The 19,090-nt window shown below is 41.9% G+C and overlaps 1 protein-coding gene across 1 annotated transcript in view; it reads right to left on the reverse strand.

Moving 5' to 3' along the window:
• The window catches only part of brf1a (BRF1 general transcription factor IIIB subunit a), a 72,602-nt gene that overhangs the window by 20,748 nt on the left and 32,764 nt on the right, over positions 1-19,090 (reverse strand). The window contains exons 13-16 of the mRNA XM_076146672.1: positions 6,145-6,206; positions 5,678-5,759; positions 5,490-5,545; positions 3,129-3,394 (exon numbers count right to left, since the gene is read on the reverse strand). Coding sequence (XP_076002787.1) covers positions 3,129-3,394; positions 5,490-5,545; positions 5,678-5,759; positions 6,145-6,206 — 466 coding nt within the window. The remainder of the gene's footprint in view (positions 1-3,128; positions 3,395-5,489; positions 5,546-5,677; positions 5,760-6,144; positions 6,207-19,090) is intronic.

Raw genomic sequence — 19,090 nt, forward strand, 5'->3', positions numbered from 1 at the left:
GAGAATGCGAGATTGTCACCATGCTGCTGCTTGCTGGGCCGTAGGGTAGTTGCTTGTTGAAAATGGCTGGTGGGTAGAGCTTTGAAAACTCAAACACCATGGGGGATGAAAACATTGTTGTGCATTCCATGGTACAAAGTGCAGAGTTCAGCATTTTCTGAATAAATGGTTGCAACGGTAGTGCTATTCCATTCAGACGAAACAAAGAATGAACGATGAATGGTGAAAGCCATCAAAAATTCATTGAGAAAACATTAATGCATTTTTAAAAATTAATAGCGTTGGACACTTAAGGCAAAGTGTGTCCATTCTTAAAAAACACTAAAAACATCAATGTCAGGGCATAAAACTGGAGATGAGCTTTATTCATGGAGCTAAAGCCATAAACCAACTGGAGCAGCTCAAATCCAGCAACTTTGCAGTCCAGTGACAGTATGGGTTTGGTTTGTCCATGTTTGTTTCTTGCAGATGTTTGTTATTCAACACAAACTGCAGGGAAATAAAAAATGATTTTTGTTGAGAAAAAGAGGCACTCAAATATATATATATATATGCTGCTTGGTTTCACATCATTCTTTTTGATTTATGTATGTATTGATGCTAATTTTTGTTTTGAGAGTTTGGGTATTATGGATTTTTCCAGATTCTACCACTTGTATTTACATCTTACTGGATGTTAGGAACAAGTTATTGGTGATAAACCTTGACTTGACATGGGGTGGCTGAGTGAATTGTCATTGTCACACTGTGGCTTAACCATGTAGTTTGTCTACGTGCAAGTTTAGTCTTCAGGTCCTCTGAAGGATGGGCAGAGTTCTTTGGAAGAACCAGTCCATGAAAAAGGACACACTTTCTAAATTACCACCAGCCCCAGTGTGCTTCTCTAGCTGAAACTGACCTCTGATCTCTATGTGAAACATCATACACATTAAAGAAGTTGTGTACTGAGGGTCATACATCAATAAAGTCCAACAATAACATGGGAAGGGGGAAAAAAATGTTAGAAAAAGACCCCGTTTGGTCCAATTTGTGAATTTATGGGCTCGGTTTTCTTTTGGTTTTTCTGGTGGGTTGGAGACCAGATGACACAAAACAATGAAATCTGCCAATGTTTGTCTCCGTACATATTTGTTTCCATGTATGAAGTGCTGAATACAACAAAATCCAAGTTTCATTCACACACGCACAAGTGAAACCACTGCACGCGATCAGCAGCAATCGTGTCTGGTCTATTTTTCCGGCAGGCTGCAACCAAATATGTCAAGCAGGACAGGGTCAGACACAGGTGAAGTATAGAGTCAAAATATGTATTAAGTTAAGTTACAGACCAAATACACAACATAGGCAACAAACACTCACTCTCTCTCTCTGTACGGTGGCCATTCATTCAGCTTTTACAGGGAGAAATGCTCATCACAAGTGTTAGAAAGGACCAGAGGAGATGATTCACTTGCTGACGTGCGCAAAGAAATGCTCTTCTAACTTGTGTGCATGTTAATACTTGTATCATCACGCACACACACAACGATCGCCTGCCATTCAAACAAGTATGCTCGCTCATAGTGATACGCCTGCCCTTTAACTCGTCTATGTGCGCACGCTTTTACCAGAATGAGTGTGTGCTTTTACCAGTGTGTGTGTGCATTTTCACTAGTGTATATGTGGGGGGTTTCTCATTTGTGTGTGAGAGAGGTGCATTTATAGGGGGGGATGTGTTTGGTTTCACTAGTGCGTGTGTGAATCTAACATGGATTTTGTCCTAAATGCCATTTCCTATCCATGACCTTTTTCCATTCTCCAGTACACGTACACAAACAAACACACACACACACACACACGCTTTGGAATGGGTTTGTTCTTATCTCTGTTTGTATCCCTTGTTGTTCTACAGACAGCTGTGTGGCAAACCCATTTTGTTAAAAGTGTTTTCTTAACAAATTTTACTTGACTTGAAGAGAAAATAGCACAAAAGTACAATAAACAGCAAAGTATTGAACTCCACTGTGAATTTTGGGAGAGCTCAGGATGGGGTTTATAAAGCAAACTGCATCCAGATGCAGCTAAACTCACCACAGAAAAAGGGGAGGGGAGCAGGATAGGGGTTACATCCTGTTAATCACTAAATAGCTTCTTCTATAGGATGGCACCTAAAGCCAACATTGACAGAAAGAGGTTTAAAACCCTCAGATTCATAAGAAACCAATTTTCCTCAGCGCCAAACAAACTGAAAGAGCCTGCGATTTTCTCTGTGATGTTCTCTGCAGAAAACCCATTAAGGCGGCCTGAAAGGCTTGAGGAGGATCAGTCCCGTGACTGTGTCTTGCAGGGAGGGGGAATAACAGCCAGAGACAAATCCTGGCGGAGTAGGTCCCTCTTGGAGAAAAGAGAAAATCTCACAAGAGTCAAATATCCATGTCAGGGAGTGAGCGCTCCGCTATCCAGGGAAAATGGGGAACACCCCATGGAACTGCTGCTTTTTCAGGGTGACAAGAGAACTGCCACCACATTAGGTTACCTCTGAGACGCCAAAGAAACATGTGGCTTTGAACCTCGTGAGGACGGGAAACAACTGCTACTGCATCAGACCTTTGAAAACCCATCAGCCACCCCAACCCTCTCCATCCAGACACTGTCCATCCATCTCGCCTCTATTCAATCGAGCAGCTGTTGTTTGCATTGAGGATTATCTACCGATTTGAGGAAGGGCTGAGCAGACACAAACATAATTAAATATGGATTTTGTGTATTTGACATATTTATGTGTTGTTTATCAGTGGCATATTGGTAGAGAAAATAATGTTCAACTGAGGAGAGTACACAGTGACAATTTAACCTTCATGCAAGGACATGGAGGTTTAAGATGGAAAATTGACTTAACACTGATTAACTTACCGTCCAAGCTTTGTTTTTAAAATTAAATAGAAAGTTCATTACCACAGTGGCTGCAATAGACACAAAGAATGTGGGAAATAACTATGTAAATGTACTCAACACTCAACTGAAGTCAATTTTTTACTAAGCTTTAGTTCTCTAGCTGTTTTACAGTCTACTTTACTTTCATTTGATTAAACTGCCCCGGATAACAGTAACGCACCTGCACACAAGTAAAAAACGTGCTGTACACCAACCTTTTGCCGAGGCTGCTCAACGGTGTGGTCAGGCTGAGGGCAGTGCGAGAAGGGTTGCGGTTCAGCCCAGTAGGCTTTGTGGCAGGGGAGGGCTGCTTCTGAGTTTCGGCCTGGCGGACGGGGCTCGCACCGGGCTTTATGTTGAGGTCTTTCAAGACGTCATAGTTGATCTTGGAGGAGATCCTTTTTTGCTCCAGCATCTTCTCGATGGCTTCATCAGCAGTGTTGGCCTGGATCGGGGACCGCCTCTGGCTTGCTTTCCTTGGCTGCAGGGATAGAGGCTCATATTAGGCTTATCACACTGGCAGCTTTTTCACATAGATTTCACAAGGATGAGATGAGGTTTATGGCAAACTTTAGACATTAGCAAACATCTCAAAGTTATTTAGCAGCGGTACACTTTACCATGATTAAAGGTTCACATAATCCAGCAACACTAGCAACAGATTATGGTGAAAGACCTCAGAATTGTTCTAACTTTACTCCAACTCGGCAGACTACAATCAAATATCATCTGGCAGACTTTATTCTTCCTATTAGACAATTTAGCATAGAATAAATGAGATCATCTAATTCCACATCTATTTTGACTTGAATGGAGGCTACATGTCAGCTATGTTTCACTTTCAAGAATACTTGTGAAAACACGACTGACAGGCAAGCCGTCAAAGGGATGCTCCGTTTCTTACACTCTAATGATGCTCATTAGACATCATGCCAGTTATTTCACCCCATTTACTTATTTACTTGTTTATTCCTTTGTCAGTTGATGACAATCTGGGGCTGGTGGGATCAATGCATGTCTCATTAGGTTTCTGTTCCGCTGCAGTTAATCCACCCAGTTGAAATCAGTGAGCAGCTGTTGGACCCGAGCTATGCCAAACCAGTAATGGGAAATAGAGGGCTAGGACCATTTTCACAAGGCTTGGTGCATGTCTGACTGTCTCCCTGCCTACTTGTTCATTTGTCTTCCTGCCTTAAGGGAGCTATTTGACAGATTGTCACCTTCTCATTTTCATTTAGGGCCTGTTTTGAAACGTTTGCAACAAAAACACTGATCCACATAAACTGTCCCTTGATAGACGCGAAAACAGCTACTGTCTCTTTAAGGCCCTTCTCTGTTGCTGTGTTGAGCCTGAGCTGGTATCATCCACAGATTGTGTAACACAGATGTTGCCCAAACATTTGCCAGGCTTGTACTTAGTGGGTGTGTCTAACCAGTTGTCAGAAAATATTCACCTTTCAGTAATGGTCCAATAAACACAAAGCTTGCAGGACAGGTTGGGGCCTATGGGTCTGTTCTACTAGGTACATTTGTATGGGTGCTTTCACGCCTTGTTCCGTTAACACCAACCGAATCTTTTCCTCAGTTTGGATCTTTTTGGACAGTCAAAGTGAGCCCTAGTTCAGTTTCCTGCAAGTGACAATCCCCCCAGGATTTAAAGATATTTTTTGGGAATTTTACATTAATTTCTTTCTATGAATCACAACATTTACACTTTTTATTTCTATATATTCACAAAGATTAATAAATAGACCTTCAAGACAGACAAACACAAACGATATGCATAGAATCTTTATTTTCTTGCGCCGCAAGGTATAACAATTTCTGACATTCATCAACATTCTAATCATCATCATAACGTTAATCTTGGCTCATTTAGATGAACAAATTTAACTAGATCTATTGGTTTACCAAAGCCAGATATTTAAGCACAGATAGTAATATATTTTACTATCCGTTGCCTACTGTATTTGGTTCCGTGCCTGCTGCTGTCATCTTAGCCATTTGTTCAGTCATAGCCTGCATCTTCCCATATTCTTAGACATCCACCTGTCGTTTGGCTTTGCTCTTTGTCTAGCACTTATGTACGACGGTAAATGTGATGTATTCGCCGCCACTTCCAAAATCGACAATCATTAACATTATGACAGTCGGCAATGTAGTTAATGAAACAAAAATGGGAATGCACGATTTTAATCATCTTTGCATTTTTTGTGAAATTTATGGGTAGGTAAAACAGGAAATGATGCGGTGAAATGATGCGGCGTTCCGGAAAAATGCAGTGTTTTGTTGAATTCCGCGGTCTCAAAATCAGGAAAATCTGGAGGGGCAGCCTTATAAATGTTTTTACATTACAAAAACATGTGGGACACTGGTGAAAAGCAGAATATGTCTCCTTTAATATCTTGTTACACTTTCTCTTCATGTTATTGCGAGTCTATTCATCTACCTGTCTTGCGCTCAGTTAATATCTAACTTGTGAGCCACGATGGATGATTTGTTTTCAAGAGTTAATCAAGAACCTGCCACCCTATGGCCGCCCTTATCGCTCTGTATTTTAAGGTAAACGTTCTTACCTTCCTCTCTTTGTAGATCCCCAGCTCCTTCTCCTTCGCTATCTTTGCTTCCTTTGCTGAAGGAGGAAACACAAAATAGTCAGAGATGGCACAGTGAAGATCTGATTCTGGCAAGAATTACATATGGCAGAGGAGAAAGTAAAAGGTGTATTTTAGAGCATAGAGACCATGGTGCAGCCTCACAATACCTCTCTGCTCTTTCAAGTAATCTGAGTTTTCTGCCATCCAAAGTGCTGTTTTGATTTTGACTTCTCCGTCATCCAGAATGTACTGGAGAGAGAGAGAGACAGTAATAGAGAAGCAGGAACAGAGAGCAAGACAGAGCCATGGAGACAGAAACAGAAAAAGATTCAACATTTGATATACAGTATTATGTATCTAGCTAGTAGATTGGACTCTGCTGCCATTGTTTACACAGCAACACAGTTGCTGGGCTGGCACAGAGTAATGCAAAGGGGCTATTCTTCTTCCTAGCAGAAGCATGTAATCAGCTAAATTAATCAAACATTAATAGTACTAATATACATATTATCTGGTTATATAAATAAGCATCAGGGTCAACCCTCGACCTTCAAGCTGTGTGACATCGTTCACAGATGTGAAATTTTAGTGCCATCAGTTACACCAGCCGTGCAGGTACAGACCAGGTACATACCAGCTCTATCTCACTGTCATCTATCCCACTCAGATCCAACTCTCCGCTGTCAGCAGCACCATCTGTCACACAAACAAAATCACAATGGACACAGTTAGAAATTGCTGCATTGCACATTGTCATGGCCGCCGTTACATCCCGAAGGAGGAAAACAGACGCAAAGCACCTGGCCAAACATACCTACAACATCCTGCTGCACCTTTCTCATGAAAATATTGTGGAGTATCTTCCAGTACAAGTTAATCTGAATCTATAATGCACAGTGAATTCTGATATATGATGCAATAGGCTTAACTCACATTTAAGTGAATATTTTTTAACTCTTTCCAGTTATGATGTACTTTCATAGTGTGTGTGTGTGTGTGTGTGTGTGTGTGTGTGCGCGTGTGTGTGTGTGTGGGGGGGGGGGGGGGGCTACTGAAATTACAATTTATATTTTCATGCAACAAAGAATGCAGCAAAGAACGAAGCAAAGAATTCAACTGCAGTGAAGTGTTCCTGCCTCAGCCCAAGATGGAGCCAACATTAAATTGAAAACAATTTAATGTGCTCATAGGAAGCTGCATTTGAAATCATCTGTCTGTAAATATACTTCAATATTGACAAACTAAGACTTTTTTCTTGATTGGAGGAGGTGAGGGCTCCACAGGAAAGGTCAATAGTCAGCAGCTTTCACTCCAAACATCCTCCAATACGATAAGCCGCTTTGGAATCGAGTGTAACACCATTCTTGCTACCTACAGACATCATAGAGTCAATCACAGGAGCAGAGATGGTAAGGAATGTTTCAGAAAGGCAACAAAGTCGTTAAACTTCCGTCAGCGTTCAGCTTCGACATGTTCAGTGTGGCCTTCTTTCCAAAGTTCACAAACTCCTACAGCGAGCACGGCTTCCAAGACGAGCCACCCAGGTCCACGGGAGGCTTTCCCACGTAATTAAGGAGAAACAGGTGCACTGATAGAGAGCCATAGAGGCAGAGGAACACATACTTCTTATCTGTTAAAAGGTGTGTACGCTGCACAGCTGGTGTGTGCGCGTGTGTGTGGGGGTGGGTTAATCTAGCTCAGTGAAGAGAATGCAACTTCCTCTGAAAAGCTGCTGTAGAGGGATCAGACAGGTCAGTTGGTATCTGTGGGCCCAGCCCTGTAAGAACTTTCTTTTGGTGAAGTGTGAGGGGTGAGATAAGACGGAGACCAGCCTGGGGAGAGATCTGCAGTTTCAGTAGGCACACAAGTTGATAACATCAGTCTGGCCCTGCAGACAGGAGTGAGGGGCAATTACCAATGATTAGTCCGCTACTTATTTGATAATAGCTGCACTTCTGCTAAATCAATTAGACTCGTAAAATGGTTCATGGTTCAGGAGAAACATGCAAAATAGAGGTAGTGATATTTTAAACTGGTTGAGTAGACTTCATGGAAACTTGGGAATTTAAATTACAAAACCTCAACACTGAGTGTTACATGCTCTCCATACTTGAGTGTTTGTCAACAAACTAACACAATGTGATATGGAATGGCTGTAATAAGGAACTAAAAGAATGCAGGAATGAATGCAGATTGAAGAAAATGTTGAGATGACAATTGAGGGATATAGGGGATGTGACCAACACTGAATGTCTGCGAGACAGACACTTTGTATTGCTTATCCGTTTGCTTTTTTGCTTGTTTTCTGTTGATGTTTCTTGGTAACATTGTATATATTTTGGTTTGTTTTGTTTCACTGCTGCTCTGGGTAGAGCAGGTTGTTTAATGTAAATTAATAATGACTTAATAAGGGTAGGCCCAATAAGCTTTGGCTTCAGCCAACTGGCCGATTGAATAAAAAGAATACTTAAATAAGCTAATTTATTATTAAACTTAACTAAACTAAGTTGTCTATATGCAGGGAATCAACAGTAGTCAGCCAATGGCCAAGTCATGACATGTATGTATGGCAGATTAAGATGTTGCATGCCTGAATAACTTGATACAATCAGATAATCTAGGTCTGTTATTCTGTAAGCACACTTTGACTTGTGCCAATATCAGTCACATTAAGGGGTCTACATGAGGGAACGAGTTTGCGAGAGAATAAGTGAGTGGCTGAACGGACTAATGACTAAATCTGAAACAACAGAGGTGACCCACACGTCTAACCTTAACATTGAGGGAGTGAGTGATGAATAAGAGTTACTTTCTGAATCCAGAAATTCACAGAACTGAATCACCTTCCGAAACAACACCATGAGAGGTGCAAGTGCAAGTACAGGCCCTTGAAGAAAATGGACAAATCACGTCCCTGATGAAGTTATACACAGTGAGAAAATATTTCCTCTGTACAGTGGCTGATGCTCCACACAGACACAGACTGATAGAAGCCTCAGGTCTTCTGGCATAAAAAGACTCAAAGATCCCAGAAGTGTCTCAATTTCAGTGCTGCAAACCACAGAATTCCCCGGGCCTTTTGTTTGTTATGTTTTCCAACAGTAAACCCCACAGAGCAAACCTTCAACCCTAAACTGAAAATGAGGGGAAGAGGAAGATGGAAATCTTTTCTTTTTTTACAAGATCATGTTTTTTGGCTATAAAATGGCTCAAGAACACAGAGGGGACATACTGTCCACAATTTTAATTTGTCAATATCATGATGGTGGTACAACTCTAAATTTTAAAGTTTACTTTTAGACAATTCAGATTTGACCCGAATTAATTTTCACAAAATGCTTTTAAAATCACCTTTTTCCATTCATGACTAAATTAATGGACTGGAGGGATTTTTGTTATTGTCTGTAGCTCTAATAACTCTCTTTTTCAGAAGTTGGTCTCCTTCACCTGTTGGTTCCTAGCATTGGTTGCTGCGGGGGGGTTCCAGAGATGTGTTCCATCTCTCCAGTATCAGAGAGTTTCAACAGTGAGGCATCTTATTCCCCTGACCACATCAGATGGCCTGCCGCCGCATGGGACAGGGCTGTGTGGAGGAGACGGGGGAGGGGGGGATAGTATGTTGGCGTGTTTTTGTGGGAGGAGGGGAGGGGTAAATCCAGGGTCAAGTTACCTGTCTGTGCAGACGAGGAAAGAACAGAGTGATGGAGTTAATAGCTTGTGGGCACAGCAGTGGTGCATTCCTCACCAATAGATCAGACTGCTGCTATGCTGTCTTCCAGTTCCTTCAGGGATTTATCTGAAAGCCGGCAGTATATTCCAAACAGAATTGAATTTGGGATCTTCTCAGACTGCTGCTGGACATGCAAACACTATGAGCAAAAACAACTACCGGGACTCCACAGGAGTTTCTTTACCAGGGTTCATGGCATAAAATTAGTTAATTAATTTAATTAATTTTTAATTACTTTTTTTTTTTATCACAACCATGTGATTATTGTGATTTTCAATAGATAGGAATTATTTTGACCAAAACTATTAGGAGCAGGAACTAGATGGTTCTTCGATCTGTTCCTTGCTTGCCATCCCATTGTGACTAGGAAAGTGATGTCTATAATACGAAAGTCAAACCATCTCATGTTGCCGTCCTGTTAAACATGGCGGGACCTGTTTAACTTGCTTGGATTTTGAGTGTACAACTCAAGGTTTCTCCCAATCAGTGATTTCTGGCCGTGAAAGCTCCAACCAGCAGTTTCTGAACCATACAAGTATACCCTGGAGTAAGGGCTAAAAAAAGGTTTTGGAGCTATAAGTATTGGCATTAAAATGAAGCTTTCTTGTTGTTTTGATACTGTATGTATCAAAGTCAGTTCAAAACAAATATAGATAAGTATTGTCCAAATCTGAAGATGATGGAGAGCAAGTGTAGTGACATTTCAACAAATCTGAAGCCCAATCCTGAGTGAAGAGATGGGAACGAGACAGCAGGTGATGAGTGATTCAGAGAGACAAGGAGATACAGAAATGTTTGAAGACAAAGAATCTTTGAAAGAAAGGAGACGAATAGGCCAGAGAGAAAAAGAAAAACGGCAGCAGAAGGGGAGACAAAAAGAAAACAAGACTGAGAATGACAAAGAAGCAGAGGAGGAAAGATTAACAGGGATAGAATGAGTAGATAGCAGACAGAGACAAAGGAACAAAAGGAAAGAAACAGCAGGACACATGGAGGAAAGACCAATGAGACAAACTGCACTGCAATAACTGGAACTCAAGTCTCATGATGTTGTTTTAAGATGATTCATTCAAAGTTTGTTCGTATGTTATCAGGAAAAATCTGCACTAGATGATCAGACTCTTTACAAGATAATTTGCCTTAATTTATCTTCATTCAGGAATGTTCCAGAAATCAGAAGGAATATGGAAACTTCTGAAACTTCCACTAAAAACTACCACTATTGACTCCTTTACTCTCACCCTTTCCTGGAAAACATCTGGATGTTGGCTAAACTTTTATCAAGCATTTTATTTTAGTTGTTCCGTCTGAATTTCCATTGCTGTCCAATAATATGAATATGAATTTGTGACCAGATGTCTATGCTTGTTCCAAGAAACCTCATTCAGAGCCTTTCACTTGCTTGATACCAGAAAAACTTCACTATATTCCAGCATATTTGCAGTTGTAGAAGGAGCTGTGTTCACAATATGTCAAAGAGGATGGACATCAAGAAAGACCTTAATGAAAGAAAGAGAAAAAGCAGGTGGTGACAAGAGACCAAAAAAGGGGAGACAGAAAGAAAAGGAAGCTTAACAGGAGGTCACTGATCTCCCTAATCTCAGTGTATTTCATTTCACTCTGCTCCGAAAGAACAGCGACAAGGCAAAAAACAGGAATGAAGGAAAATAAATGAAAAACCTCTAGGAAGCTGGATAGGAGGCTAGCATCAACTCCTCACCTCCGCTTCCCAAAAACAACACCAGTGTTTGTGAACTGGAGGGTGAATGGAGCTGTATTACAAACCAAACTATGGCTTCTTCCCCCTGAACCTGCACTACAGTAGACCTCAGGACTGCTGGGAAATAACAGCAGATGTGAAGGTAGGTATTTTAATATGTTAGGTCCCAGGCGTATGGCAACCATTTGTAATAAAGTCAAATGGACTGCTGTGAAATTACCACTAAGACATAAATTAAAGGATGGTACTCTTTCAAAGGTAGTGAGCGATTCATCATTGGTTGAAGGAGGGTTAACAGTTTTACACTACAGTCTGCTCAGTTTAGACACTGATGAAATGTACAATGTTGTAGTTAGCAGCAGGGTCACAAATTACAAGCTCTTTCTCCAGGAGGAATCTTGTCTGCTGTTTGGTCAAACAATGCACACGCAAGACCTGACACAGGAAAGGAAGGAAAGGAAGGATCCTTTCCTGTGTCAGGCTTGCTGATGTTTTGTCTCTCAGGTATTTGTGACCCATTGGCACATTTTCCCAGATTGCATTTTTGAACAGTTCACTCTTAGCTCATGCTCACAGCAGCCAAGCCTGAGTCTTTTGTCAGCAATATCGACTATCTGTGAGTAGAAAATCTGGACTAAAATTAATTAGCCTTGCCGAAACTGGTTTACTTCAGGTACAATTATTAAGATACAAGTTGGACACGCAAAGTTTTGGAAAAAGCTGTTCTTAACGGAATTTCAGTTTCTTAGTTTTGACATCATCATCATATCAACATCTTTCAAACCTACCTAAGTGCAAAAAGGGTTTCTTAATTATTCTACTGCCTACAGCTTTACAAGATCCTTGAAGATGAGTTTTTGTCAGTGTGTTGAAATGTTCTGCTTCATCGATATTCACTTCACTGGTGGAGCCTGAGGAATTTAGACCCATAACACTGCTGTGCCCATCCTGGAACTTCCTCGGACACAATTTCTCGATAAGTGCTTCACATGCAAAACCTGCAGCTCTCTGTGTAAAAACTCCTTTCCTGCAGTGGTACGATGTAATAAAGCTCGGTGCCAGATCTGCCCCGGAGAAATAACCACCCAGGCAAGGCAATAAATAGAGTGTGAGATTCTCGCTGACACGGGCAGGCCGGGCAGCCCATTAAAACCTGACCTCCACGACCTTGGAGGAGCCCAGACAGAATGTTCGCCTACTCAACCACCTGCTCCTCCTCTCGCAGCCACAGAGAGGGGAGCAAGGAGATACATGCAGGCGCGGGTGGGCAAAAAGGCTCCTGCAGGCGTATTGAGCGCACATGTTTACATTTCAGCCGCACTTGTTTGAGTGCGTGTGTTTGTTTTAGTGTGTGTGTGTGCAGCTACTGTACACTTGGACTAATACAGTATTTATATTTATACATAATAACCTGGCTAAAGGCTGAAAAAGTCTCTAGATTTGTTATTTGTATAAAAGATTTAGAAATATTTAACCTGAATCTACCTGAAATACACAGCTAATGAAAACCCTGCCATTTGTTTTAGCAATTGTGGGGACTGACACTGATTTGGGACAGTACTGTATCAAAAGGGGCAGGGCCTGCATTAAGAGTAAGTTGGTTTTTACCTGTATTTTCATTTATAATGATAATTCTTCTTCTTCCAATCCTATGGCGAAGGTGTCTAGAACACTTGTGAGCTTTGTTGTGTTTCTGTGATGTGTTTATGAAGCGTAATAAGCATAAAAACAAGATTTGACATTGCTGCTTTAACTAAAATATTTCAAAGGAGCTTAAGGAGAGAATAAGGAGTCAAATCTTGCCTTGGTAACATTAGTACATTAGCTTCGACTCATCTTGACGCAGAAGCTCTCTGCTTTCAGCTCAGAGCAGTAAAATAAAACTATGACCCAAGACTTTACCGTTAATGAAATTTGAATTGATCCAGCTGTGAGGAAGTCTAACCCCTGCAATTATGCATATCTCTTAAAATTACATTCATCTCAAACCAGGATACAACAATCCAGTGTCCTGACTGAGACGCTAAATCGTCAATATTAGGCAATCATTCCAGCAACAATATTATTCTCTAATCAACAAACTCCTCCAACCTGCATGATGACTTTAGGGATTTACTTAGCAGATTTTGATTTAGCCTTTTACACAAGATACATTTGTTGAGTTGAAGGCAGCTCCCCCACCAAACCTTAATGGAAGACAAAACCTTGTGTCCACGTTTACAGGGGAAAGATTTAATAATTCCAACGAACACGAATATGAGAAACAAGAGCGTTGTACAAGGAATTGCCACCGGCAGCAACAACAGCAGGACACAAACTGCAGGTGTGCACCTGTAATTGGAGCAAAGTGATATCTGCATTGGGCTTGAAGATTCGCAAGGGTAAGAAATGGGCTGGAGGGAGGAGAGACGGGGGCCACGCATTGATCAGTACTTCTTACAAAGTCAAAAGCAGCTGAGTGAAGCTCAGCGACTGGATGCAAACCAAAGCTCACAGAGCCTCAAAACTCCTGTCATGGAGAAGGAAAACTCAAGCATGGCAGATAGCTTTGTAGAGGGACCCAACCAGTCCGTTTGATGATGTCATCTATTAATTAAGCATAGGAAGCTATGATAATATCAAAAAGAGAGAAAGGGTGATACACTGTTGAGCCATCTGGAGACATTGTGTGTTAATCAACGAAATGCAGAAGAAGGTGGGTGCCCGCTTGATAACCAAGTGCCAACTATCTGCCACTAATAACACCTCATTCAAGATACAAGTGGATGGTAGGTTAAAAAGAATGCGGGGATCCTTGGGACATTCCAACTGACAGGGACCATTGCTCACACGGAGCTACTTTTAATTGCGAACATTCTACTAATTTACTTCTACATCGACTACTTTTACTTTGATTACTTCCTCTACCAGCACAGGAGGGAGTTAAATTTGCTCACTGTGTGATGTAACACCCACAAGCAAGCAGCTTCCTGCCTTTGGCTGCCTCGTAAACGTTAGCTGTCATCTCCCGTCAGGCTGAGAGCCTCAGACATGACGGCTTCCCTTCCTCTCCCCAGTCCAGAAGATGAACATCATCTCCAATCACAGCTGGCTCCTGTCACGAACAGCTACAGCCATTTCACCAGAGAGACTGACTGCTAAAGCACACACACGCACGCACGCACACACACATGCACGCATACACACACAAAACACACTCACACCAGATTGACTTCACATTCCAAACAGGCTTGACGTTACTCATGGAAAACATATGATTTAGCTGTCTGTTGACAGCAATGTAAGCTCGAAACAAACATCTGATTGTTTGTGCCATTCTTCTTTTGCTACTGTGCATCTATGTTGCTCATCCTCCTGCAATGCCTTCTCCCGTCTCTCTGCTGTCCAATCCAATTGCATGCATTCTCATCCTCCCTCCCAGTCTCTTTGGAGGAGGAGGTTGTATCCATACGACCATCTGTCTGTCAGGCTCTACTGTACCACCCCAGGCATTGTAAGCAACCCCCGCCATACTCTCAGCACACACACCCTCAAAAGTGACACACTCAGGCCTCTCCTGCTGTCCAAGCAATGGAGTAAATGAGCAAAGTGGGGAGCTTTTCATTGAATACTAGCATAAATTAGTAAGATGTCATTATTTATTTAAAGGCCAAAATGCATCATACCAGTTCTTCAAACCAGTCCTTTAATAGGTGCTGAGAACACTGTGGGCATCAAGAATTTCATTTAATGGCACTCTAATAAATGTCCTAACTTAGCACAATTGCTTTCCCAGAAACTTTTCTCTTTATCTTCTTATACTGCGATGTCATCCCAGCCAAAAGTTGGTCATACATCTGCCAAAACACTCCGTCCACTTTGGCCGATTATGGAAAAACCACAGAGACCTAGGAGGCCTGCATCCAGTCTGGAGACCTCAGGATTGTTTCTCTGCTTTTTTGCTGGTGACATTGTTCTCTTAGTGTCATCATGCAGTGACCTCCAATAACAGCGGGGCAGCTTGCAGCCAAGAAAAAGCCATGATGAGGGTCAGCACCTGTAAACCTGAGCTCATGATCGTGGGAATTGTCCCCTGAAGGTGGGTGGGGGGAGGGAGACGCGATTCCACTGGGGTCTTATTCCCAAGAGAGGGTAGAATGAAGGCAGCATGACAATCAATAGGTGGATTAGTGTAGCATCTACAGTGATACAGATGCAGTTGTACTAGACTGATGTGGTATACGCAAACAGAGTGGACATTTCAAGCCTCTCCTGTATTTAGGAGCTCTTTTGTAGTGATTGAAAGATTGCAGATACAAGCTTCCAACATGAGTTTTCTCTTTAGTGTGTTTGGACTCACCCTTTGAGACAGGGTGAGGAGTTCAGGTATCTGGTAGGAGCTGGGAGTTCACCCAGTAGTTTCACATTAAAAGGAGTCAGTTGAGGTTGTTAAGCCATCAGAATGCCTAGCGGACCCACTCCCACGAGCTGTATTCTGGGCACGTCCTACTGAGAGCAGACCATCAGGCCGACCCAGAATTCCCTCAGGATTTACACTGTGTAGCTCATATGGAGGACATGGTTAGTGGGGGAGGAGGGCATCTAGGTGACTTTGCCTAGTCGCTGCTCCTAGATGGATGGATGAACTTCATTGGTATTGTTATTCAAGTTTAAAGTTGAAATTATTTGAATACCCGACAACCAGGTTAATATCTCTATAACCACAATATATGATCAAAAATGTAAACAAGAGATTTTGCATCTTCCAATCCTGAATAACTCCAACATGGAAAGAACACAGATTCTGCTCATTTAAAATGGACAATTGACTGCGGCACCAATCTGTCAAGGTTCTGCTAAACCCAAAATGCTGAGAGGTATTTTACTGCAGCACACTGCTCTTGTTGTGTCGGGTAACAGGGTGAAGAGTAAAATATTTTTCAGGACATCACAGCATTGTCAACAGAGCAATGCCGGTTTTCTTAAATGTGGCCCAACACCTGAAAAACTGCAACAAAATACGGTGTAAAACTACGGCAAATGTTACAGTGAAATGGATTGTTCACAGGGTGCTGAAATTCAGCGCCACAAACTTCAAACAACCCTTTTCCCAGACGACGTTTCTGTGCAATAAAATGGCAGAGTGGTCTGATGAGAGCTGGGGAGCTGTGCTCACAGAGGTAGTTAAGGTCAGGGCAAACGCCATTGATTGAACTAAGTGCTCCGTTGAAAACAGTGTGCTTCAATCAATGCTGGCTCTAATGGTGCGGGCCAGTGCTCCCCGTAGACCTCGCCTGTAGACGAATGTGACAAAGTCATCCTGAGTTGCTGGACTCGTGTTCGTTTTTTGGCTGGCTTGGCTGCTTTGTCCCCTGATAGCTGGAGTAAATGAAAATGCCATTACTCAGACTGGCTGTCGATGTGGCAGCAGGGTGAAACAGGGTGAATGAAACTGAGGAGTTTAACCAGGGATGTACAGCTGTCAGTGTGTCACTGCCAAAACCCCTTTCCAAAAATCACGTACAGCAGAGGTCAAAACTAACTAGCTACTTAAAATAGCTCGTTTGCAATGGCATTCAGAGGGCATGGTGAAAGGCAGTGAGTCTCACAATTTGGACTCATCTTCAAAGTGAGAGTAGCACTGCCTGAACAGCAATGTATTACAGAGCCAAAGGCAACTTTACAGAGAGCAATTAATATAATAATAATTCTCTAATTATGTTGCGCTTTTATCTAACGTTCTTTACGATAACCCATTCATACACTGATGGAAGGGGCATACCATGCATGGAGCCAGCATGCACTTTCAGGGACAGTTCAGGGTTCAGTGCCTTGCTCAACAATACTTCAACAGACCCTGTGGGAGGAGCCCAGAATCTAACCAGGAACCTTCTGATTCCAACTGCTCTACCATCCTGAGCCAGAGCTCTTAAAGTGACGCTGACATTGTACACGGCAAACTACTCTGTGCCTTTTCAGCACAAATGCTTCTAAGGTCAGTTATATTCTGTGATTTCCTCTTGTTTCGCATAATAAAGCCTGAAAGCATATTAGATCACAGCAGTCATGTTTGAATCACAGTCAGCTACGCCTCATCCCTCCTTCACACCGTTCACCAGAATGAAGCTTCAACATTCCCGACTGTGGCGTGCTCTCTGCGTGGGAAACTGGTTTGCCCATTTGTGTACAAATAGTCTTTGTAGCTGGCACAGTGCCAGCCTTGTGTTTGTCCCTGCCAGTACCATATTTGGATGTTCAGTTACATGATTTGATTTTATTGTTCTGCATAACACTGCCAGGAAAATCAGATTTGATTGCCACTACACCATAGTACAGTGCAGTCATCCCAACTGAGCGCACTGCACCAATACTGATTGGCGCGACAAATGATCTGATGCTCCAAAATATTTGGAGAGAAGGTAAACATCAGGTGTCTGTCCCTCAGCCTCTATGTGTGATTGTCTACAGATAAAGTCACACACCTCCAGCACAAACTATTTGCCACAAGTGACACTGTGTCCTAGTGCACACTGATGGAGGAGGAGCAGCTGCTCACATCACCAGTATGATTACAATAATGAAGTTGTGTTCAAACATGATCTTGGGGCTCTGTTTTGCGGAAGGATAAGAGGAAATCACATAATATAAGTGAACTCGTTAAATTTGTACAGACTCTGATTAGAGTTCAATTACCTCTTTACCCTGTAAAATAAATTGTATTGGTTGTGCCAAAACAATTGCCTGTATTTATGGGAGTTTTGGTCAAATGAGAAATAAGTGTGAAAAATGTGCAATACACATCAAGTTTGGCCAAGCAGTGTTGGAGTGACAGATCTGGTGCACAGCTATCCTATAGGAACAGTGGCTTGTTAATTATAAAGCCATCAAATTAAGGTACCTATACATAAGTCCTTTCAAAGACAAAAATGGATCAAACCTGCAGCTATAATTTGTAGCTGGAAGGGAAGTTGATGTCTTGTAATTGGCAGGATAGGGAAAGCCCATCTGTTTGAGAGCAGCTGGGAAAGATGTCAATAACTTGCTGTTCTCTGTCAAATCAAAGTCAGCCTTCTTCCTCTTTCTGTAGCGCCTTCACTTCTCAGGCAATGGCTACCGAACACTGACTAAGTTGCTACGGTGCTTGTTCAAAGTTGATTTTAAATTTCTCATCCCTTGATACAAAAAGTTTTTGCTTGTGTCTAGTTGTTGATGTTTTGTGTTAAATACAAAACAAAGATCAAACATGAGGGGCTTTGAGTCTCTTTCTCTTACCCAAACAGACACGGTGACCTTTGTCTTGTTTGCTACAGTATTTGAAATTTCCCCCCAATTCCTGTTCTTTTTCCCCAAGAGAATCTAAAATTACACCCTGCTATACTTCCTCTGAAGCCCTGCCCTTCACTAACAATGTCCACACACACACACACAGATGAAAGGCTCGGCAGTAATGACAAGGCACCCTGTCCACTTAATACTTCAAAGATTGAGCTAGAGGGGAGCAAGATACCCGACCCCCACCCCTGCCATAGCCACCACAATTAGCCTGAACCAACCAAGAACCGGCCCAAACCCACAGAACCACCATGTGTATGGATCTCCATATAAACAACTTCCAAACACAAACACAGGGAGGGAGTAAAACACTGAGTACAATGAGGCATTAAACTACACAGGCGCAGGCGAAGCCAACAGCAAACATGAGACCATAAACAAACCTTAAAGAGCATCAGAAAACATGAATAACAAGTTTTATTTTTGAGCATCCCTCTGTGTATTAGACATCCAATCAATTCAAGAGCAATAGTTCCCTCATCCTGGATTTTAAATTTTGGTGGAGGGGTAACAGCCACGATACAGATTGGGGCTTTAAGATGCTGTTTATACATGCGATGGTACAGTGACAGTAAATACGGAGGTAAAAGGAATAATTACAGCCTTGGTCTTACTTTGTCAATAGTTTTCATGGGATAATGGTATTTGAATTCAAGCTAATAAAACTGTTGCTGTGTAAATCACCAGGCTTGGTTTGACCAAACAGTGACTTCATCCATTCTATCTGACAATAAACATGTATTTAGTGTTACAGATCACGGTGTCGACTAAAGCTCCTTTATTTGATACCAGCATTAAGTGTACTATTGTTTTTATATT

The sequence above is a fragment of the Genypterus blacodes genome, unplaced genomic scaffold (genome assembly GCF_046128005.1).
Source record: "Genypterus blacodes isolate CSIRO-AG114 ecotype Tasmania unplaced genomic scaffold, CSIRO-AGI_Gbla_v1 ptg000033l_1, whole genome shotgun sequence".
Classification (NCBI taxonomy): domain Eukaryota; kingdom Metazoa; phylum Chordata; class Actinopteri; order Ophidiiformes; family Ophidiidae; genus Genypterus; species Genypterus blacodes.